At 35.6% G+C, this 24,876-nt stretch overlaps 1 protein-coding gene across 1 annotated transcript in view; it reads left to right on the top strand.

The window, feature by feature from the left end:
* Positions 1-24,876, top strand: part of LOC309878616 (formin-like) — a gene marked incomplete at its 5' end in the record, with an annotated part of 183,966 nt that overhangs the window by 131,640 nt on the left and 27,450 nt on the right. The window contains one exon of the mRNA XM_082761365.1: positions 8,211-8,303. Within this exon, the coding sequence (XP_082617491.1) occupies positions 8,211-8,303 (93 nt within the window). The remainder of the gene's footprint in view (positions 1-8,210; positions 8,304-24,876) is intronic.

Genomic DNA, 24,876 nt, shown 5'->3' on the forward strand with positions numbered 1-24,876 from the left:
TAATTATCAGTACAACGATTACAACATTGAGAGATTTTGTCTATTGTTTGCTTTGTTTTATTGACAAAGGTTACTGAATCACATCATGAAAATTACAATATCAGCTTGAATGTTAACTTTCTAAATAATTTGTTGAACCAGCAGATGATTGTTTATTTGTTACAGGTCAAAATTCAAAAAAGTATCAAACATATTTTCAAAAATATGTTCAGCAGATTGAAGCCTTAGTCTAATTAAATGGAATGCTTTAAGTCACTCTAACAGTGTGATTTAGAAGTCTGTCACACACATTTTCTGGAAAAATTTTCCCAGAGTCAGCAGAGAAGTTGAATGATATTTTCGAGGAACCAGTAACTTTATCATTTTTCTTAAATATTAATCATACTTTCTAATTTTAAAATTAAACTTAAAATTTTGAAAGCATACGCAAATTTGAACTGGGTGGTGGAGCATGAGGAACCAAATAGGTGCCTGTGATGTGCAATGCTCTTTAGGTGTCAACATAAATGGAGCATGTTGTTATGTACCTGATGAGTATCACTATTTTTTTGCTCTGTCCAAGATTTACATGATATATTCAGAGGCAGTACAAAATGATGTAGGGAAAAAGAGAAAAGGACAGCTTTATGCAAGGACAATTATTTTGTTTTCAATTATTAGTTGGTAAAATGAGTCTTTTTCTTCTTAGATTTTTCCGACCTCTTTTTGAGTAGTCTTGTGCCTCAGCAGGCTGAGATACATTTCAGTTTGTTTTCATTTGGCAAAGGTACAACACAGGCATTAAAAAACACATTTTGTATATGTGCACTGGATTCTATTGTACAATAAAACTAACATTTTGACAGTGTTCCACTGGTAATGTTCATATGCGAATAGATTAACTAGAAATTTTACTAAGTGGAGCATTTCTTAAAATTCCATTAGATTTTCTAGTTTATGATAATCATAGAATAGTATGTGAGGGTTTCAATAAGATTCAGAAGTATAGTAGAGGGGCAAACAAATTACATTTTAGAAGATTTTATTGCATAAAAGCAGATATCTGCACATGTTCATAAAGGCTAGGGAAAAAGCTTTCTACCTGTTAAACAATGGCATGCTGTTTATTTTTATTTTATTTTATTTTATTTTTCTTTTTTTCCTTGGCTAAAGAGTCCTAGGAAATTTCTTATTTAAAATTATTCTGCAAATGTTAAGATTCTCAAACAAATTTTGGAAATACCAAAGTAAAGATTTTCTATGCACCTTTCTTTTCTGTGTACTGTTTTATATGCATGTGTGTGTTAAGCATTGGTTGCGTAACCGTGTAGTATACATCTGGAAGCAGGTATTATACATCTGGGAGTAGGAATGTTGTCCCTATCAATGTATGATGGATAATGAATGATGCAGTCTGGAGAGCTGGAAGGAACAATGACTTCATATTAATGGATCTCATCAGCTTTTCCTGTCTGAGAGAGTATGAGAGGCAGATCTCTGCTAGATTTGAGGCAGTGGGTTATGCATCTGCTACCAGTGATCAAAAACTGAAAGTACATTAATTCAGACAGTGGGATAGAAATTAGTAATAGTTATGGTAATTAGCACCTAAAGAAGTATGAATTTACATAGTGATTTTAAAATCAACCAAGCAGCATACTCTAACTGAACCAAAACCAAACGCTTGATAGAAGAATTAATTAGGTGGAACTTTATGATCTGTTTTGCACAGAAAAAAAAAAAAATCAGATATCCAGCAGTACAGCGAGAAAGAAGAGATCACTTCTGGTTCTGCAGTTTCAGCTTATGAACATACTGTTTCAGTCATTGCCTGGCAATTCTCTTCTATGTGTCCAACACTCCAAGTAGTAATGTGTTTGTGTGTTTGGAAGGTCCTTTTTTCTCTCACTGGAAAAAGTTTAGCTCATCAATTAAAAATATTATTGCTTCTTAAAAATCTCATCTTGCTTTAAATTAGCCCGACAAGATGCTTCCATTTCAGATATTCATTTTTTGTACTGTGCAGACAGAAGTGAAATGTTCCGATTTCTCAGCGGGTTCTGCTCGCGTACATTTCTACACTCCTGACATGATGTGCAGAGGTCTGTATGTTTGGATCTTGACATTAAACCAAAACTTTCTACTAATAGTGTGTGCTGGAATCACTTAAAGAATCTTACAGAGCCTTGACTGAAAAATTATGAGGCTTTAGTCATTATATTCATTTGTGTGTGCAGTTCTGTCCGATGCAATATGCTTTTCTGCTGAAGGGTGCGCTAAATGTAAACTACCATTTCAGAGAGAATACATTAACCAGAGTCTTAGACATGTTGCTATGGTGTGAAAAATATTTAGTTTTAAAAGCAATCTTTGTTCATTTTGTTAAATGTATTTTTAGGAAACAATCTTAACAGAACAGATTTAAAATGATATATATAAAATGTTGATGTGCTTTGTCAAAACAAGGAGAAAAAAAATGAAATAAAATTTCCTTTAGGTTAGTTGCAATTAATATAGGTCTGACAGTTTCCCTGCATATCTCCATACACTGTAAAAGTTCAAAATATTTTAATCTTAAACAGAAAAAAAATCTAACAAATCTTAAATCTGAAAAACAAAGCCAGAATACCTGATAAAGCTTGTGAGAACTGTCAAGATTTACAAATCTAGTATTCTATTAAATGTCCAGTAGAACAGATGAACTTTACAGACTGTTTTCCAAGATGCTAATTCAATTATTTCACTTTCCCCACCTTAGGATTTATCACTTAAAACTGCTACTGTCTCATTTAGACATGAGAGCTATTGCCTTAAGCACCTAAATAGATACTTGGTTTTGTGCATCACAAAAGGAAAGTGTATTTCAAACAGAAAAGGATCAGACTGTTTAAAGTTTTACATACTGGCTTTATCCTGTGAAATAGCTTTTTAAGAAAACAGTTATTAATGAGTGAAGAAAACAACTGTGCATATAAACATTCTTGTTCTAAGTTCGCTGAAAATAACTTTGCACAGAACTGTAACTATGGTGCATTTACTTTTGTGTACTAATACTTCTTTTGCATCACATTGTTGATCTTTATTTCAGACAATAAAAAACAGGCTTGAGAATACAGAGAACCACCATGATTTGTTCCTCTTCTGCTTTTGTCTCCGCTACCTTTCTCTCAGTAAACCTCACCCCCTCTTCATGGCATTTCTCTCTCTGTTTGATTCAAGGGCTTCTGTATTAGTCAGCCTGGCTCTGGCTAGGGTGTTAGTGCTTGAACCTTCTGTGTGTTGCCATCGCTGATATCAATGACTGATTATCAATGGAAGTCCAAAGCTGCAAGTAAAATGCTGTCTCTGAAATTATTCTGGAAAATAACTCAAAAGCAGTATAACTACTTGCAGTTAAAAGTTGTCAAATGTTTTGGACTGCACTCAGAAGGAATCATGATACATCTCTTCCTGTCTCCACACTTGTTTAAAATTCTATATGAAATTGAACATTAACTTGCAGGACTATAAATAAGGACAAGAGTTGCAAATGGTATAGGTATAATGGACTGTAATTAGGCTAATGCTTGTATGTGCATACCTGCTGTAAATATGTGTCTAAAGACACATTTAATAGCAGAAGAATATAATCAAATGCTGCAACAGCATTCAGAAGTTAAACATGTATCTCCTGTAATGTTATATTTAGCTTGGAATGCTGTTTGCAAGTAAGAAAATGTAATAAAGCTGCACCATATAAAATAAATAATGAGGAAAATGAATTAATTTATATTTACAAACATCTTGCTGAAGTTTGGGTATATAGGCCCAAAGAGTGGGATTCCTGCACTTTAAAAAGTCATACAGGTATGGTTTCAAATCTCCTTTGGAACAGGAAAGGAAAGGGTTCTAAAAATGAATTATCAAATAGCAACCTTTCTGTCAAAGATAAGCTGCATTGGAACAAGAAAAAAAAAAAAAAAAAAAAAAAGCAAGGTTGGCAGTATAAGCTGCCAGGCTGTGAACAGACCAGAGAAGTGGGGGTTGTTAGCAACTTTCACAATAGCATAACTCATGGGGGATAGTGTCAGTGACAGGTTTATAGAAATTCATGGTGTTGATACATGGTTGCACTGTCAGGATGATTCCTGTAAATGCTACTGGTGGGTTCTGGTGAGTAAATAGTTAGTAATTTACTGTTATCAACATTAAACTATTTCTGGTTTTGCGTTTACTTTAAAAATGATGCTTAAAAAATTCCAAATCCAGTCTGATTGACACTGAAATGCTCTTTACATGAAAGTTTGTTTATGGGCAGTGATTCTTTTGACAGATTTACAAGTGTCTGTGGAGTTTTAAAAGACTATTGCCCAATAGGCATTAAGTGAGAGACATTCTATTTTGTAAATATTTTCACTTATATTGGGGATTTTTAAAGAACTTTTTGAGCCAAATACTGCATTAAATCTGAAGACAGTGGCAAACTGATAATCAGCAGTTTCCAGCTTTGTTCTAATGTTTTGCTAATGGTTTCCATTTCTATGGCCAAGATTTGCAGTGGGTGAAGCATGATGTACGTCCAAAAATTTGTAAGGGCTTTCAAATACTGTTACACACTCATATTTTCTTTTTTTTCTTTTTTTTTTTTTTTTTTTTTTTTTTTGCAATAGCTCATTTAGAAATAAACAATTTTCAAAGTAGTATATTACATTTAATTTGACTAACATATAATGCATACCAAAAAAATGACCCAAAGGTTTAGTAAAGTAATGGAGAATTTGCATCTGCTTGAGCTCATTAATGCTGAAGCAGGTTGTTTAGTTCCTCAAATGATTAATTTGGAATAAGGTGGTGAGAGAGGATATGTGGTATGATATGTTAGCTATCAGATTCCTCAGAATTACTTCAGATTCCTCAAAATTTCAGATATTTTTTTTTCTCAGAAAGAAAATTCTCAGAATGTATGTCAAAGAATGAATGTTTAATTAGGATCCTGACTTCAGAATCATTCCAGTAAAAAACCTTGCTAAAATAATTTTCATTTTAAATCAGAGCAAGGAATGGAGCAGAACTGTTCAGTTTTAATTTCTTTATATAATGTTTTGTTTGAGTTGGTAGATTTTTTTTTTTAAATATTAGTATATTTTAAGTAAACTTGTGAATAAACGTTAGGAAAGTATCATTGAGCTTAATAACATGAAGTTCAGTAAGTGGTAGGTACCAGAAACCTTCACGTTGTGTGGAACTGAGGCATGTCATAGGGTTGGTCAGCTAACTTTATATAGAATACAACTGCCATTTTATTCAAAATCCTTGATTTAACCTGATCATGAAAATCATCTTCATTTTCTGAGTGTCTTTACTTGTATCTGATTTGTAATTCCTTTGAACACACTTTTACTATTCTTTTCCATATCTGTATTCCATCTCTATTCTGTATCCTGGGCAAGTTTAATGAAGTTCCAACGTTCAGCAGCCTGGAAGATACACCTTGTTGGTAGTCCTAGACATCACTTTCTTATAAATTTTGGAGAAAGAATCATTATTCTGCATTGGACACTTGATTATTGAAGGGGATGCTGAAATAGAATGGAGACATTTCAGCAGGAATACATAATTTTTAAGACTGCAGTTCAGGCTGAAGTTAATATTGCCTTCAGCCACTTACTCCATATCTATGCTCTGTCTTATTTTCAGCTTTAGCAAGTAAATAAATTAAAGTTTTATTCAAATATTTAAGTGCAGTTGAGTTTAAACAGACCTAGTCAACCTTCAGTTGCCCAGAAAAATATTTTTATTTTCCTTTATAGAACAGAACTATATGTCTTTGAGTGAAGTGTAACCTAAACTCAGTCAATTAAAGGAGGATTAAGCAGTACAGGGCAAAGACATTGCTCCTGTGATTTTCACCTCATCACCATTGTCCTTGATTGCCTTAGCTCAAATCTAAAACTTTCTTAAGGCGCTTCAGTCTATTCTTACAGTTATCTAAAGAACTTTGGGAATTAGACAGGTAGATTTTTGTTCCAGATAGGTAGTTTTTGTCTAAGTAAATATCTTCATCAGAGGCTCATTTAAGGTTTTTGTTGTTGTTGTTGTTGTTGTTTATTTATTATTTTTTTTCAGGCTTTCCAATAATGTAATTTCTTAGAGTCTTCCAGCGTTTACTTGACTTCTTTTGTCTCTTTCAGTTTCATTGCCTTAAGATGACTTAAGCAATGCTAACTGGCATTTCATCTCATTTTGTCTGATCTCAAAGTTAGAGTTTTAATCAGTGCTGAGGACTGACTTGTTCTATGTTATGTGTCCCGTTTGATCTTCTCGGATACTTCTTTCCTTTTACTCATTCTCTCTCCTCACTCCAAATGTTGATCCTCTTGTTAAAGATGTTAAGATTCTGCTAAAGAATTCACCACCCAAATCAGCTTCTTCTCTCTACACTGGCATTTCTACTTTTCAGTATTTTTCTTTAGCTCTTTTCATCTGAATGTAGTTAATATTAGTTGTCTTTATTTAAAAAATATATATTTTTTATTGAAGGGGTTTTACATGTGTGTTCTTTTTAATTAATTTAGAAACAATTGGTCCTAATCTTGGTCCCTTATTTCCATGGGACATATCCAATTAACTGTTCTAATAATCTTGTGTTGTTAATGCTTGTAGGACGCATCTAGGAGGCTAGAATACTCAAGATAATACATCAGTAGCACTAAGTTTGCAAAAACACCTTTCTAGAGTATGTTAGGGTATGTTTTGATGCTACTGTAGTTACAAGCTTATTATTATATATATATTCGTATCTGTTTCTCTGTAGATTTTTACAAATGTATTTGTATAAGGTTATTATAAAATAATGACTGGCTTGCAGTCATTAATGCAATCATCAGCCTTAGGTGATTATATTAATCATGTGCATTCTGTAGTCACTCTATCAAATGCAACAATATAATGTGTATTAATACTTTTACCCTTTTGTCATTTTATATTGCTTTAGAATAATTTCTCAATATTACCTTATATACTTTTTGTGGATTTTTTTAAGCATGATGAAAATTAGTCACAGACCTGTAGCTGCTGCTTTGTGTAAAATTTCAGCTGGAAATTGAAGTAACATCTCAGTTATTTTGCTAGATTTTTTTTTTTTTTTATATTGAATTCCAATGTCCCTGTCTTACTCTGAAGTTTTACTGTTTGCTTGAATAGATATAGAAAACTCCTTCTAATTCTACAAACTGTAAGTCCTGGTGGCCCAAAACTACCATAGGCAATAACAGTAAGCAACACAATTTCAGATGTACAATAAAACGTATGCATGTGTTTTCAACCTTCCATTGCACGTTAATTTAAAATTCTCAGTTTCTGTTTCCACAGTTTTGTATTAATTTTTGCTGGAATAAGTTGAATTATATAGTGGTGGCAGCAATATGGTGTGAAAATGTTTCATGCAGCCAAACTTTAACTATCAGGTTTAACTCCAAAATAAATTTCTATCTAAATTTAGCTGCATAGGAATTAAGAGTTGTGGAAAAAAAAAATCTTATAGTATTTCATAAAGTCAGTTGCTAAATGGAAGGTAATTGCGTTTTGGTTTCCAAAAGTCTAATTTCATCTTTAATGTGGAACACTAGAATATTGAAAGTTTAACAGAAGTTCTAGGTAATGTTAAATACCTAGGCAAATATGCCTAGGCAAATAACCTGGAGATTTTATAAATTGACATGGCATCAGGTCTTAAAGTAACAGACTAAATAGTAAACAGATTATAAGTTATGTAAGTTAACTTTCTTCTTATAGACTTCCACTATTTCATGTCATGGCCTTTAATTTGAATACTTAAGTAAAGCTAAATTTCTGCATCTGTGTTAGAAAAATGCTTGAGTACACATGCCTGGTACTGATGGATTAAAATCAGTCCAGATAGAAGGCATGCTCCACTCACCACAGAACAAAGTTTTGGTCTTTAAATATTGTCTAGAATTTGTGTGTGTGGAAAGCTGTGATAGCAGCAAGTCTCAGCTCAGAGCTGGAGTATTAAGACAAACAAGTCATTACTAAAGACAAATTCCACTCTTTAAATACACACAGAGTTTTCTAATTGGTATACTAGACTATTCAGTATTTTGTATTATAATGTGACTATTTATTTTAATTCACTCTACAGTATGCGTAGATGACTAATTTGGATGTAGGCTTCTGCAGGGTTGACATCTACTTCTTTTTAACATCTAATGTCTTTCAAATTCTTTTTATAGCCTCTGAAAAGCAGATGAAGTTAGTTTGCAGAGAGTCTTCAGAAGAGCATCTCCAGCCCTTCAAGGAGAAATTAGAAGAATTCTTCCAAAAAGGTAAGCACATTTGAAGAAAAATATTGGTAAATAGCATAGTGTTTTACAAGGTGTTCTATACATAATGTATGCTGCATTAAGTACCTGTTGCCTCTAAAATTTCATACTATATGTTATGGATTATGTTCCTAATACAATAAATATATGTGTTAAAAGTAATGGATACAGGGATCTTGGAATTCACTTGTCGAAGATGATTGTTTTCTCTTATCTCACAAATTTCTTACTGATTATTTTGTGCTTTTGTTCTTTATCATTATTTGTAGGTAAAATGAAAAAGATACTTATCACAGACCAAATTTTTCAGATAGAATATAAATCTTAAAGTCGATAAAAGACTAGAATGAATAGTACCCTGTGAGAGAAGGTACATGTATATGCATGAAGTGATGCTGTTTTGTATCAATGGTGTGGGCCTATTAGCTGACTAATTTTGATTTAAGATTTTTGCCTTGAGTGAGACAGAAACAGACATAAGGAAGTAATCTGTGAGGGTAGAGTCTAGAGATAAAAGAGATGAGGTCTGAGGGTGCAATTTGATGATAGGTACAAGACATGTAAATGCATGTTGCTGATGTTGAAAATAGCAGTCTTGCTCTGTCCTGTTTTCCTACACTATATATTTCCAACAGTGCTGCATGTGCCAGCACTGGGGTCTCTGGAGCTGTGGAAGAGGTAAGGGAATAGATTTTTCTTCCCCAGGTTTGTAGGGAGTACATACAGTCTGTTAGAATAAACAAAGTATCTCAGTATTTCTGATGACTATATTAAGAATTCTTCATTCTTAATTAAATATTACCAAGGTGCTATTATTTCTCCCAGAAATTGTGAACAATTTAACAATTTTCTGTTTGAGAAGTCAAGTGAACTATTTGAATCTACTGTTCCAGGCAGAATGTGTACTTCCTATTATTTACATTCAATTTGTTGTAATACTTTATGAATTAGCTTAATCCATTTTATAAAGATCCTTGTAGTGCTTTTATAATGACTTTATTTCATGAGGTTATCTTATATAATTTGTGAAGTGGAAACAGGATGTTTTAAAAGTAATAGTCCTTGTTAAGTTGTACTGTTGAATAAACTAGTATTCTTCTTCACCCTTCTCCCTTCCAATAGAGCTTAATAAATATATTTATTTTATTTTAAATTTATTGGACACTATTAAAACTACACATTTCTTGCCACAGAACTTGTAAAAAATAAAAATAAAAATTGGAAATCTGTGTGTCACAGCAGGACAGCTACCTTTCCCAATTATTTAACTGGAAATTTTTACTGTCAGCTTAACTATACTGCCAAGATTGAGATAATACTTCGTACATTTCTGCAGTACCTTTACGATCTCCAGTATGCTGCTTGTCACAGTGTTGTAGCTAAAAAATCGGTGTGTTATCAACACTGTTTGGGTCACAGATCCAAAACACAGCACCATGTGAGCTGCCATAAAGAAAATCCCAGCCAAAACCAGTACAAGGAATAGCAAATGCATGTCACCACTGTTCTAAACAATAAAAGTAACACAGTACCTGGTTTCTCTTGCAAAACTGATCTACCCTGCTTTATGATGAGTGAGACTTGATAAAATTACTGAGCTGATCTTGGGAAAAGATTAGTTCTGTTTTTGAAGAAATTGCAAAATAATAATTGTAAAACAGAAAAACATGGTCCTCGCAACATTTACTATCTTTGTACAGATACATACAGAATTAGAATTTATCCTTATCAGTGTAACAGAAAATGTTACCCTTATGTCTGTGAATAATATATATTTTTAAGAGAGGATACATTCCTGCATGATGTCCTGGGACACTGAGGTCTATTAAATTTATTTCACTATTAATAATATTGGACTAGTAAACTATTTAATTTATCAGACACTTTTTAGTGTTTTCGTTTTTGTGTTCTGGGAAGAACAAAACCACATTCTTTAAGTGTCCACTTTCTTTTTATTTTCTCTTGTTTACCTTTTACTTTATAATATTGTTTTATGCTATACATGTACATATTTTAATTTTAGATAAAATAACTTCTCATCTTCTGACAGTTGTTTTATCTACCTTTTTCTGAGATGAGTTGTCAGTAGACACTCATAATATTTAAAGTGGTAAATTAGGCTGTGCTGTTGCATGTAGCCATCACACACTCATCAATTTTTAAAAACAATATATTTTGCCTATAACAATGCTCTGAATATCACACATTTATTGAACTGCCTGTGTTGGCATGTAGGACTTTACGTTATTACTTTCAACTAAATGAGAACTTGAAAGTGAAACAAGAAGTCGAATTGTTCAGTGATGCTTGTAATTTTTTAGCTTTCTTTGGGTTCTTCTTTTTTTTTCATTAAAATATGTGTGCTGTGGAAAGGTGTTTACTGGAATTCAATTAACTTTTTAATAGTAAAAGGAATATAACCTTTACTTCTAACGTATCGCTGTGAAGTTTTTGATTGTACTTAGTTTCTGCAAGAAATTGTTCCACAGGTTAAGCTAGCAACTGGGAAAACGAAGCATAAGTGATTTGATCAAGGCTACACAGAAAAATAACTCAGAACATAAGTATCTCAATGTCCTGGTCACTGCTGTATTAATGTGGATGCTTGCTTTGCTTTCTAACTACACTGACATGTGGTTTGCTGTAGCAGGTAATTATTCTGAACGAAAGGGATTTGAATTTTGATCTTCTAGATAACTTGCTATCAGTTTCTTACACTGCATTTACTGATTCTTCCTCAACAGTCAGTGGACCAAAAGTTAATTTTGTAGTTTTCTTTTTAAAATTGTCCTTAGTATTTGAAACAAAAGTAAAACCAAAAACACTGACTACATGTATTGTACTAGCAATTTTCTGCTTCTTTCTTTGCTCATCTTTTAACATTGGATGGCTTTTTCCTCTGTCTTAGGCATGGTGATGATGCCTAGTAAATTTACTGTTTCAGTTGTTTCATTGCCTCTTTCTTTCACTGGGCCTCTGTGGATTTTTCTCCTTCTTTCTTTTCTCATCTGTAAGCATTATGTCAGTAAGTCAAACCACTAGAATCAACTATGTTTGTCAATATAATTGATTGGCTGTAAATGTTCAGCCATGAACACTTTCAGATCTACTGTGAGTACACATCAGTAAAAGCAACAAAATCTGCTGTAGATTTTAGATGCTGTAGAGCAGCCACTCTAGTACCTATACTTCTCATACAAGCTTTTTTTATAGCAAATAATAATTTCCAGAAGGCTAAATGAGGCTCTATTAGACCTTAATTTCAGTCACTTTTACCTGAATGAGTTTTAGCTTGACATTAAGATAGAGTCAGAACTTGGAAATATCCTCTGTGCAGCTCTTCTACTCTGTGCCTGAAATTTGTTGATAATTCGTATTTGCTCATTTAATACAAGTTGTGATCAGTAGTGAAAATCAGTGTGTTCATGGCCTCTTCTCTGAGAACTGATGTGCAGTTTCAATTGCTACACATGCAGACACATAGATAATATTATTATTGCATGTTTGATATTATAAATAAATAACGGGGCCTACAACTTTAAAGAGCAGCTCAAATATAGTTGTTTTGAAGTTCCATATCGTTTTTTCTGTCAAATTTTAAGATTCCAGACTGCATTGAAAGGGCATTAGTCCATCAAGGCGGATAAGAAATGGCAACACCAGGAACCAGTGTTCATTCTAACATTTTCACAAGTTGTAGGGATTCATTTTGATTTTTTTTTTTATGCACCTAATTTAAAAGAAAATCCTGTATTCAAATCTTCAAATTCAAAACAAATATTTTTAGTATGTTTCTGTACACCAGTCTATATGCTCTTTCAGCTTCTGTGATTCACTGGGATGGTATAGGGCTTTTCCTAGGAAAGAAACTTTATAGGATAGCACAAGCATACACTTATAAAAATAGACAAATGTCAACAAAGAGACAAAAAAAAAATCAATCTCAAAAGTTTCAGAGTTCAACAGTAAGCTTGGAGAATCACACTGTTCTGTCTCTCCATGTTTTCCATTGATGTCTTTGTTATACTTGCCCTCAGTTTATACTCATTTTCATTAGAATTTGCAGGTACAAAGTCCTGAGAGCTCCAGACTCTGTTTGTCCTTCAGTCACCTACTTCAATTGAATCTTTATAATCGGTGGGTGGTACTTGGTGTGGTATTACAAGGGAAATCGTATAAAACTGTGCAGTGAAGATACATACAAATAACACAGACAACGATCTTGATTTATGGTATTGAAATAGGTATTGGACATGTTTCAAGAAGTTCAGAGGTTGAGTTCAGATAAGTGTCTGGAAACTCAGCTGCTTCTCCAAAATTAGGAGTTAACTGATAATACTGAGCATCCGTTAAGCATCTGCTTTCAGTTTTGTTTGTTTAAAAAAGAGTTGTGGCTGGTTTAAGCAAATGTATGAAAAATTTGTCTGTTATCTTACTGCCAGCTCACAGCAAGTATCCAAAGCTCAGATGCATTTCTAAAACTTCTGGCTTGAAAATAGGGCTGGAACACATAGATACTCAGGTTTTTCTCAGACGCACAATTTCCCATCATTTCTTCTCAAAGCTAAATGGGAAATACTGTAGGGGGGATAAAAAAAAAAAAAAAAAAAAAAAAGCAACAGATTCATTTGCTTTAACAGACCTGTTTACATTTCCTAATTACAATTAATAGTAATTAAATCTAATACTTGCTGTGTTGTAATAAAAAAAACACACCAAGTGTGATGGAGACTGACATTCTAAAATGCTAGAAGGGATAAACTGTACTTCTGCTGATGATGTCAGTGCTGTTTTGTGTAACTGGATGTAACATAGCCTAGTGCCTTCAACAGAGAATTAGGTGCCAGAACCTTTAGGTTCTATTCCCAGTTTAGCTACTTCACATGTTATGCTAGAAGAGTTGGTTAATCACTTTTTCAGAGAGCCTCACTTTTCCAGTACACAGAGTGTAAATAATGATTCTTGCTCTTTTTTGTAATGAAGGATAATCTTTGTCAAGTGTTGTGTGATTCCCACAAGAAAGACATTGTGTTTAAACTTATGTTAATACTTCATTAGCTATATTTGATATTCCCATGCTATTTTAAAAGGACTTAAATTACTCTAAAAGATTAAATAATCATTAACATATTTTTTATATATACAATTAAATCTATTAGTTTTCCTACAATATAGAGACCTAAGAATTACAATAAGTTACTATACACTTACTGTATTTCCAGTGGAATTGCTGCATGCTGTTTTCAGAAATACATTCACAGTATTTTCCATTTAAATTGCCATGATTTGCAAAAATAATATTGAAATATTGATATTAGGAGTTGCTTTGGAATGCTCATTAAGTTATGAAATTTGTACTCATAATTGATTAGAAAAAAAAAAAAAAAAAAAAAAAACACTCTTCTTTGGATACCAGATTGTGACCAAAAATAATCAAAATCATTAGCTGTATGTGAGAAAGATGCAAAATAACTCTGTTTTGAAAAGGAAAAAAGAAAAAGTTTGGTTACTACAGCTATGAAGCTCACTAGAAAGGGTGCTGGCCATCAGCCATTGTTGTTACTTTTTCTTGACACTTTTTGCTCTCTGCCTGCATTCTCTCAAGTACGAGCCAGGAAATAGATGACATACAGGAGTGGGTGACTAGCTTTAACAAAATCTATTTTTCATTTTGCCCTTTGAGTATCTCATATTGTTTGTCCGTTGTCATAAATATGGAAATGCATAACACATTCATTCAGGATCTTGCAAAATCTTGTCAAATTCCCCTTCATTGGTTCCAGGTCAGAAAGCATGTAATAACTCTAATCTGGGCTGCATATCCTCCCTTTTATTCTGGAATGTGCAAATCAAAAAGTCTTTAGTCATAGTAGCAGTTAGCATAGAAAGTGCATAGCTTTTCATTTCTCCAAGAATAACGCATCTTGCTGATGGAGACTGTGCTATTACAGGAATTCATTTAGTTTACAACAGAGTCTGGGAAGCAAGTGGTCTGATGTCAAGACAGGACAGTTTCTGAAAATCATTAATAGTGGGAAGGAACGCTATTTAGGAAAGGCACAAGATACACTGAAGTGCCCAAGGTAACAAACAAGATGGAGAAGGAGGGATTTGTCAAATAGAGTAGATCTATGAGATCAATCCCATAGTAGAAGTTGTCGTGTGTTTAGAATTTTAGCCTGACACTTGGAAGTAACATTGGTTAAGTTCATTGCTTTGCTACAATCGCTGTTCATCTATATTGTACTACATAAAAGATGCATACTGTTCAGTCATGGCGCTGTACAATAGAAAAATAGAGTCATAGACCAAGTGAGTCACTGCAGCGCTACGTCAGGAGGTAGGTAGTACATTTTTCAGGCAAGGTTAGCAACCACATGGAAAATGTCAGTAAATCTGATTTTTACTGCTAAGTGATTTCTTAACAATATTAGCCAGGCTGCAGTAGCTACCTGGGCATGCATCCAATCTGTTGTGCTTTTTAATGTATTTCTGCTGCAGAACATGAGCTTTGATCCACATCTCCTGATTTGCCTAATTCAATGCACCATAGAGGATTGTTGAGGTGATCTAGTGGGAAAGAAAATAAGAAATAAATTCTATTAAGGCTAGCCCCCTTCATTTGTATGTTGACCACTTTATACTTTATATTATTCTTGGGGGAATACAATGAGAAATTAAGAAATGTCATTAAAAAACAATATTCAAGTGCACTGGCCAGAAACTCTGATCAGAACTCTTCTATTCTTTGACATGAGAATGAGGAGGATAAATAGGAGTGCTTGTCTGTTTCTATAGCAGACCTGGCTGCCAAAACAGGCAGATACCTCCTGACCCTGTCAAATATCTGAAGCAGTATCATGTGAATTGCTTGATCTGGGTCACTGCAACTACATAAAGAATTGTTACTTCCTTTCTGGTGCATATCTCTTGTGTTTGTGATTTATTCTATATCTACTAGCAGCTGTTGTATTAACCCAAGGTAAGCATCCTTCCTTTCTTAGTTTATAGCCCCTGTACATATCTTGATTTGTAAGATGATGATAATATAATTTCTTACATTAAGGCAAAAAAAAAAAAAAAAAAGTCTTTCCACTCAAAACTCTATTACTTTTCAATCAAAGCAGCATATAAAATAGGATTTTAACATAAGAATACTCCAAAACAGTATTATCAATACCATTTTCACAATATAGTATTTCATGTTTCTCTTTTACTACTAACAGGATGTACCTTTATAAATTTTATTACAGTCAAAAATTAGGAAGAAATTTATATTGCCATTTATTTCCTTTAATAATCTGACAGCATTATATTGGTTTTAAAACAGATGTAGAAATTATGTTTTTAAATTAATATTTATGGACTTTAAATTAAGTCTATATTCATAGTAGTTTGGTAGATCTTTCCTGTAATGACTTCCCAAAATGTCCAAAAACCCTGAAAAATAAAAAACCCTGAAAAACTTCTTGTTTCTCTACAACAAAAACATAGCCTTTCTCCCCAATAAGTAAATCCACAAAAACAAAGTTAACATGAAATTTTAGAAAAAAAATATTCTAAAACAGTACATGAAACTAAGGCACATACTTGTTTATTACTAGTGTTGTATTCCTCTACCTTAACCAACATGCTGAGTTATGACACTTTTGTTTCATTTTCTTTGTAAAGCTCTTGAACCTTTTAATGCTGAGTAAGTTAAGCAAAAACTCAATTCTTAAGGAACATTGGATTTCCGTCACAATTGACTTTTAATATATGGTGTATAAACAACCGCAGAAGAGCGATAGCACTTACAAGCATCTTATAGTTGCCCTGATTTTCTGTTACCTGCAATTATGAAGCTGCTTTTGTCAAACAAATACCTTATCTTTGTAAAGATAACCAGTTCGACAAGGCATCAGGCTCTCTTGCAGAATCTGTGACTGTTCGCTATAATCATAACTTACTGTATCAAATACTGATTCTTCCTTTCACGAATAAACTGTACAAATATGAAGATTTCCAGCTTCAAAGCTGTATTTTCTGTTCGATTCATCATAACTCTTTTTCCCCTTCATTTGTTTTCTCTGAGATGTTTTATTATCTCTGCCACACATATGCAGTTCTCACATTAAACAGTGTGGGAGGATATTTACGTCCAGTGTCAAACATGAAAAATATGTCATACTTCCTTGCAGTGATAATGTTTGCTTATAACTTTTTATCCTTCCCAGCAATGACATTACAGACCCTGCAAAGTTTGTGTTTAGATGTGGAACATTGTTTTATATGCCAGCAGCAGAATTACTTTAATCTTTCAAACTGTTTGTGACAGTCGTAACTGTTTTCATCACTCAAAGATAGTTGTATTTAAACAGATGAAAGAGTGATTTACATAAATTGGCATGAGTCTGCAAAGCACAGATCCTTATTGCTGTGGTACTCTGAGATTTTAGAGTTGGACAATAGCCTCAGTCCGTAAGACACCAAATAAGGTGTCTTGGAATGTGATTGCATCCATATGCCTCTAACAAATGCAATATTGACAGTGAGCTGATTCAAAGAAGAAGAATTTCCTCTGAAATGAACGTTTTCTCCTACACTACCAAAAGAATTACCAGCATCAAAGTCCTGAAAACTGATGTTAATTAAAAATATGACTTCACAGGAAATTTTAGATTGATTATTTTTGAGACAGTTTTACATCAGACTGCTACAGTTTCACTATAATCATAACATATTTTAAAATTGGAGGGCTAAACTCCATTGCAGTGTGTAATATGTAATTTAGAAGTGTTGAAACAAGTACAAGAAGGATGATACAAGTACAGTATCATCCGCTCCTAGAAGACAAGGAAAGATTCTCTCAGAGGTTCCTTCCAGATCCTTTTCAGTTTGATTATGTGTTACACTGAATTAAAGTGGATGCCACAGTCGTTAGCACTTCATGATAGAGGAGGATTTCCTATTAATTACAGTCGAGTGGCATGATAAATGTTAGTGTTAATACCCTTGATTTAATACAAAAAACTGTGATGTATTTGATTGTTATAAAATGTATTCCTAGAATCACTGATTCCTTTACATAATTGTTATCAGCTTGTCTGGAATCTAATATTTTGTTGGGATGCAGCGACCATGAGATGGTGGAGTTCCAGATGGAAGTAGGGAAAGGAAGTAAGGCTAAAAGCAGGATTTCTACCCTGGACTTGCGAAGAGCCAACTTCGACCTCTTCTGGGACCTTCTTGGTAGTATCTCATGGGATAGGTTGCTAGAAGGCAAGGGCGCTTGTAAGAGCTGGGCTACATTTAAGCAGCACTTCTTCCATGCTCAGGATCGGTGCATCCCGAAGAATAGGAAATTGGGGAAGGGGGGCAGGAAACCCACGTGGATGAGCAAGGAGCTCATCAATAAGATCAAAAGGAAGAGGATGGTCTATGAAATGTGGAAAAACAGCCTGTCCTCTTGGGAGGAGTATAGATGTGTTGTCAGGACCTGCAGGGATGCAACGAGGAAGGCTAAAGCCCACCTAGAGATGACGCTTGCGAAAGAGATAAAGGATAGTAAGAAAGGTTTTTTCAAGTATGTAAACAGCAAGAGAGAGAAAGACTAGGGATAATGTGGGTCCCTTGCTGAATGAGGGGGGTGTCCTTGTCATGGGAGATGCTGAGAAGGCAGAGATACTGAATGCTTTCTTTGCTTCAGTCTTTGCTTCAAGGACACTCCCCCGGGACTCCTCACCCCTGGCAATAGGACAAAGGGTCTGGAAAATGGAAGGCTCCCCCCTGGTGGATGTGGGAATGGTTCGGGAGCGTCTGAAGTGGGCTCAACACACACAAATCCATGGGTCCCAATGGGATGCATCCGCTTTTGCTACGGGAGCTGGCAGATGTGATCGCTGAACCGCTCTCTATCATCTTTGAAAAGTCCTGGAGAATGGATGAGGTGCCACAAGACTGGAGGATAGTCAATGTCAAGAAGGGCAGGAAGGAGGATCTGGGAAACTACATGCCAGTCAGTCTCACCTCTGTCCCTGGAAAGGTATTGGAGCAGCTTGTTTTGGATGCCATCTCCAAGCAATTGGAAGAGAAGAAGGTTATGAGGAGTAGTCAGCATGGATTCACCAAGGGGAAGTCGTGCTTGGCCAACCTCGTTGCCTTCTATGATGGCATCATCAGCTGGGTAGATGGGGGGAGAGCAGTGGATGTCATCTACCTTGACTTTAGCAAGGCTTACGATACTGTCTCCCATGGCATCCTACTAGCAAAGCTGAGAAAGTGTGGGATAGATGAGTGGATGGCAAGGTGGGTTGAGAACTGGCTGAGTGGCCAAGCTCAGAGGGTGGTGATCTGTGGAGCAGAGTCTGGCTGGAGGCCTGTGACTAGCGGTGTTCCCCAGGGGTCGGTGCTGGGTCCGGTCTTGTTCAACGTCTTCATCGACAACCTTGATGAGGGAATAGTGTCTGCCCTCAGCAAGTACGCCAATGATACAAAGCTGGGAGGAGTGGCTGATACGCCAGATGGCTGTACTGCCATTCAGCAAGACCTGGACCAGCTGGAGAGATGGGCAGGAAGAAACCAAATGAGATTTAATAAGAGCAAGTGTAGAGTCCTGCATCTGAGAAGGAACAACCCGAAGTATCAGTACAGGCTGGGGGGCGACCTGCTGGAGAGGAGCTCTGATGAAAAGGACCTGGGAGTCCTGGTGGATGACAGGTTAACCATGAGCCAGCACTATGCCCTTGTGGCCAAGAGGGCTAATGGGATCCTGGCGTGCATTAAAAGGAGCGTCGCCAGCAGGTGAAGGGAAGTGATCCTCCCCCTCTACTCTGCCCTGGTCAGGCCTCACCTGGAGTACTGTGTCCAGTTCTGGGCTCCCCGGTACAAGAAAGACAGGGATCTCCTGGAAAGAGTCCAGTGGAGGTGGATATGATATGGGGCCTGGAGCATCTTCCCTATGAAGAAAGGCTGAGAGACCTGGGTCTGTTCAGCCTGGAGAAGAGAAAACTGAGAGGGGATCTCCTCAATGTATATAAATATCTGAGGGGTGGGGGACAGAAGGATGTAGCCAACCTCTTCTCAGTGGTTTGTGGGGATAGGACAAGGGGCAATGGCTGCAAGTTAGAGCACAGGAAGTTCCGCACTGACATGTGAAAGAATTTCTTCACAGTGAGGGTGACAGAGCGTTGGAACGGGCTGCCAAAGGAGGTTGTGGAGTTTCCTTCTCTGTAGATATTCAAGGCCTGTCTGGACGCCTACCTGGGCAGCCTGCTCTGAGGAACCTGCTTTGGCAGGGGGGTTGGACCCAATGATCTTTCGAGATCCCTTCCAACCCCTACAGTTCTGTGATTCTGTGATTTTAAATTCTCATCAAATCCTTTATTTTCAATTCAATTAGTATAGATTTTTTCCAGTGCTTGTATCATAGGCATATAGGTAAACCAAATCTCAGGTTATATTTTAGTTTTCCATGGACTCTTCTAGTCCAGCTGATTTCTTTTTTATTATATTCTAATGAATTTCCTGCATGATTTCGTATCTTTTCATGTCATTATTTTCTGCACTGCAGTGTCACTCCATTAGCATGCAGTTTATCTCGATTTGTTCTGCTATTTACATTCTTGTCTTATCCTATTTGTGCTGGTATTGAAAGTCAGTGAACTAATATAACTTAAATCCCTGTGAAAGCTTTTCTTGGTGGGAAATACAGATACTTAGTGATTAATTATTTTAGATTATATATCCTATGTAAGCAGTTTACTCATAGATGGAAGAAAGTACTCTGAGGAAAAGAGCAGAGTCAATAAATGGGAAGGATAGGATAGAAGACATTAATGCATTTATTTAAATAATGAAAGGCCCAAACACTTACTCTCAAAAGCCAATAATACTCACTGGTAACCTTCACCTTATGTTTGCCCCATATCCTCTTTAATTTCACACCATAATCTTTGGATTAAGCTTGAAAATACCCTTCCCTGCTACCATAACACAAACTAATTAGGACATAATAATTAATAACATGCTTAATCTGATAGGCACTTATGTAGAATTTCTCTGTAGACTTTTGTAGTTTTAATATGTTGATCATTTTTCTCAATCATGTTTCATACCTTTGCAAACACATCAATATCCTGTTTTAATGCTTTTGCATGATTAATACAAATACTCGTTGCTGAAAATTTTAGCAGGAAATTGCAGCTCTTTGGATTAGAATCTCTTCTGGTGTAAACAGTGTTTTTCTTTGTTAAGCAATGATAACAGGTAACATCTGTAGGTCAGACATGAAATAGACATCAGAATGAGGCTTCTTTCTAAGATGAAAAGGCAAATTAATTTGACACCCAAACTTGTTAAGCAGGGTTTAGCAAGACCATTTGTTTTGAGAACAAAATTAATAGTCTCAATGTTCATAAGCAATTGAAGCTAGTTGAAAGACAAAGTACCAGATTACTATTAAACTATCAAAATTGGAGAATGAAGGAGTAAAAACATATGAATGATACAGTGTTTTAAGATTAGAATTGAAATAGAAGACAGATTTCTAATAAAAGTCTGGTTTTAGAAGGTCACTTCTTTGCAACTTCTATGGTAATATCTTTGTGCCTGAATACTTCAGGTGCCAGGGCAAAATATTTAGAAATTTACCATTGCAATTTCACTGCCTTTGTCCTGCAAAGAGCAGTTACAGTGTTGCTTTGTGGACATCTTAGCCAAGGTGGAGCAGTCTTTTTTTCTTACTATATGAACTGATTAAAACAGCTCTGCTATCATGACATATACATAATTTTGTAAGTCTGTTTTTCCTTGTCCTAATGGAGAAATAAATGAAGTTCATTATGACTGGGTTATTACATCAGGGTGAGTTTAGATACAAATGATATTGGTTTGTTTTAATTATCATTCCCAAAAATCGTTTTTCGTCTATTACTAGTTAAGATTGTAGCTGAAGTTTTATTTGACTACCATTTTGATTCAGCTATCAACTATTAACCCCTTCTACTTGTAGAAAATTGCAATTATCTCTTTTTTTATGATTTCAGTTAAATTTATCATATATTTCTATTCTTCTGTCTGTCTTTTGCATCAACCTACTATTTTTATTGTATAAAAGCAACTTGTAAGAGACAGAAGGTATGTAATAAAAAGTAAGGTAATAATAAAGGCCCAGAGGTACAACTGAAAAGAGTCTGCAAAGGGCTGAGCAGCTGCACTCACATTCCCTGGTCCTGTTATGTAATATTCATTTCCTTTTACATGAGGATGAACATGAACAATGTAGAAATATTTACAGAATCACAGAATCACAGAATTTTCTAGGTTGGAAGAGACCTCAAGGTCATCGAGTCCAACCTCTGACCTAACACTAACAGCCCTCCACTAAACCATATCCCTAAGCTCTACATCTAAACGTCTTTTGAAGACTTCCATGGATGGTGACTCCACCACTTCCCTGGGCAGCCTGTTCCAATGCCTCACAACCCTTTCAGTGAAGAAGTTCTTCCTAACATCTAACCTAAAACTCCCCTGGCTCAACTTAAGCCCATTCCCCCTCGTCCTGTCACCAGGCACGTGGGAGAACAGGCCAACCCCCACCTCGCTACAGCCTCCCTTGAGGTACCTAAAAAGAGCGATAAGGTCACCCCTGAGCCTCCTCTTCTCCAGGCTGAACAAGCCCAGCTCCCTCAGCCGCTCCTCGTAGGACTTGTTCTCCAGGCCCCTCACCAGCTTCGTCGCCCTTCTCTGCACCCGCTCAAGCACCTCGATGTCCTTCTTGTAGCGAGGGGCCCAAAACTGAACACAGTGCTCGAGGTGCGGCCTCACCAGAGCTGAGTACAGGGGGACGATCACCTCCCTAGCCCTGCTGGTCACGCTGTTCCTGATACAAGCCAGGATGCCGTTGGCCTTCTTGGCCACCTGAGCACACTGCTGGCTCATATTCAGCCGACTATCCACCATCACTCCCAGGTCCTTCTCTGCCTGGCAGCTTTCCAACCATTCCTCTCCCAGCCTGTAGCTCTGCTTGGGGTTATTGCGCCCCAGGTGCAGGACCCGGCACTTGGCCTTGTTAAACTTCATGCAGTTGACCTCAGCCCATCGGTGCAGCCTATCCAGATCCTCCTGCAGAGCTTTCCTACCCTCAAGCAGATCGACACATGCGCATAGCTTGGTGTCATCTGCAAACTTACTGAGGGTGCACTCGATGCCCTCGTCCAGATCATCGATGAAGATATTAAAGAGGACCGGCCCCAGCACCGAGCCCTGGGGGACTCCACTAGTGACTGGCCTCCAACTGGACTTGGCTCCATTCACCACGACTCTTTGGGCCCGGCTATCCAGCCAGTTTCTAACCCAACGAAGCGTGTGCCAGTCCAAGCCAAGAGCAGCCAGTTTCTTGAGGAGAATGCTGTGGGAGACGGTGTCAAAAGCCTTGCTGAAGTCAAGGTAGACCACATCCACAGCCTTTCCCTCATCCACCCAGCGCGTCACTTTGTCATAGAAGGAGATCAGGTTCGTCAGGCATGACCTGCCTTTCATAAAGCCATGCTGACTGGGCCTGATCGCCTGCTTCCCCTGCAAGTGCTGCATGATGGCTCTCAGGAGAGTGTATTTACATACACTCTGAGGTTAAAAAAAAAAAAAAAAAAAAAGACACAGCTATACAGCCAGCATAGAGGTCAACAGAAAATAAACAAGCTTAAAAATAGATCAGGTAGATGTAAAAATAATTCTTGTTATTTTCCCATTCTTAAATTAAGCAAACACAAGGATTTTTCTCTTGTATACTGTTCTCATTTCTCTCATCATGTTAAGTGCTTTCTAGGAGTACATAAAATGGCCCAACTGGTGTGTGTTATGCATACTTTACTTTTCCCTTCATCCTTTCCCCATAAGGAGAATAGTACATTTTTTATTTAGAAATTTAGATGTTTGTTTTTTATAAGTATATATACTTACTTAGTATATAATATATTCTATATATTATGTTTATCATAAAGAAGGCAAGTTCAGCAATCTATATGTTTTGTACTGGGAAGCAGGTTGTTGTTTCTTGTAAAAACATCAATTTAAAAGAATCCTAACAAAAGACTCTTTAAAATCAGAAGCCTAAAATATGCTATTTACTGCTGTGTCTTATTTGTGACAAGAAGGAGAAATATTTCAGATCTAAATTTGCATCCTTTTTATACATTTTGTTTCAAATTACAGGTCTTTAAAACTAATAGCTAGCTGAATTTTCCTGCTTAAATCTAAGATGTAGAATAACCTTGAGTTAAAAGCAAGAATTAAATACATTGGTAGTATGAAATCATTTAATATATCTTCATGATCTTGAAAAGGAAATTGCTACTTTTTTGTTTAGAAAATCATTTCGCTTATGTACATACTTTCTACACAAACACTTATGATTATAGTATTTTTAACCATCTATCATAAGTATTTGTGTAGAATGAATGTAGCCCGAGTTTTTTTCTTCTATTGATATGTTTTTTAAGTAGAAGTTAAACATGAAAAAAAGTTATACATGAATACGTATATCTAATTTTAAAACATGTTTAAACACTTGTAAACAACATACATGTAAACATACGTGTAAACAACACATACGTTTACAAAACATACGTGATTTAAACAGAATTTCTTTATTTTGTGCTTGTGATGTTTGGTTAAATCATACCGATTCATATTTCACAAGGTAAAGCATAGGATTTCTTACTAAATATGAGCCTTTTTAAATGGGAAGGTTGTTAATTAAAAATTCCAAGTTTTATTGAAATTTCTCTCTTATATATGTTGTATAACATATACAACAACTTTTTTTTTTCTTGAACCGGATCTTGCTAGATGTTCTCCAAATTCAGTTTTGATTCAAATAAGATGAAAACTAAAACACCAAACTTCAAAGAACAAGTTGCATCAGGTTTAGTGATGTTATGTGGACTTATGTGGAGAGGTTTGCTCACTATACAGAGCAGAGGTATACCCATTATATAAACCTTTGTATAGAGTTTTACCCACTGTAGCTAACCTGTAATTTTATAAGAAATTTTCAAAATGAGGAATGTTTATTTGGCACATTCCACTTCACTGAAATGCTGCTACAGAAGCTAAAAATATATTAATTGGTAAAATCTACCTTAATGTTTCACTTATTTTTAAATATGTGAAATCTGATATCAATACCTAGATTACCTATTTGATTTATGCTCAAACGTAGTCGATAATCAATTTGGGCTTGAAGTTCCCTGCCCCCATCCTGTGTTATGTGGCTGAATAAAAAAGGGAAGGTGACCATCATACTTCCAAGCAGCACATTTGTAGAAGGTCAGAATGATTAAATTCATTCTCAATAATGTAGTTTTTCTGTTCATGCTTTTTATTGACAGTCTTTGTTGCTTAAAGAGCCTTCATTGCTTTTTTTTTTTTTTTTTATTTAAACAAAAACGTAGCAAAGAAACAGATGTGTCCCATATAAAATATGCAATAAATCTTGTCTCACAAATTCTTTTCTCTGAACTTTCTGACAGAAACTGTCAAATATCCACTTTAATTCTAGTATAAAATGTTCACTTTGTGTCATGGCGCCAACCAC

The sequence above is a fragment of the Aythya marila genome (assembly GCF_965140915.1).
Source record: "Aythya marila genome assembly, chromosome: 5".
NCBI lineage: Eukaryota > Metazoa > Chordata > Aves > Anseriformes > Anatidae > Aythya > Aythya marila.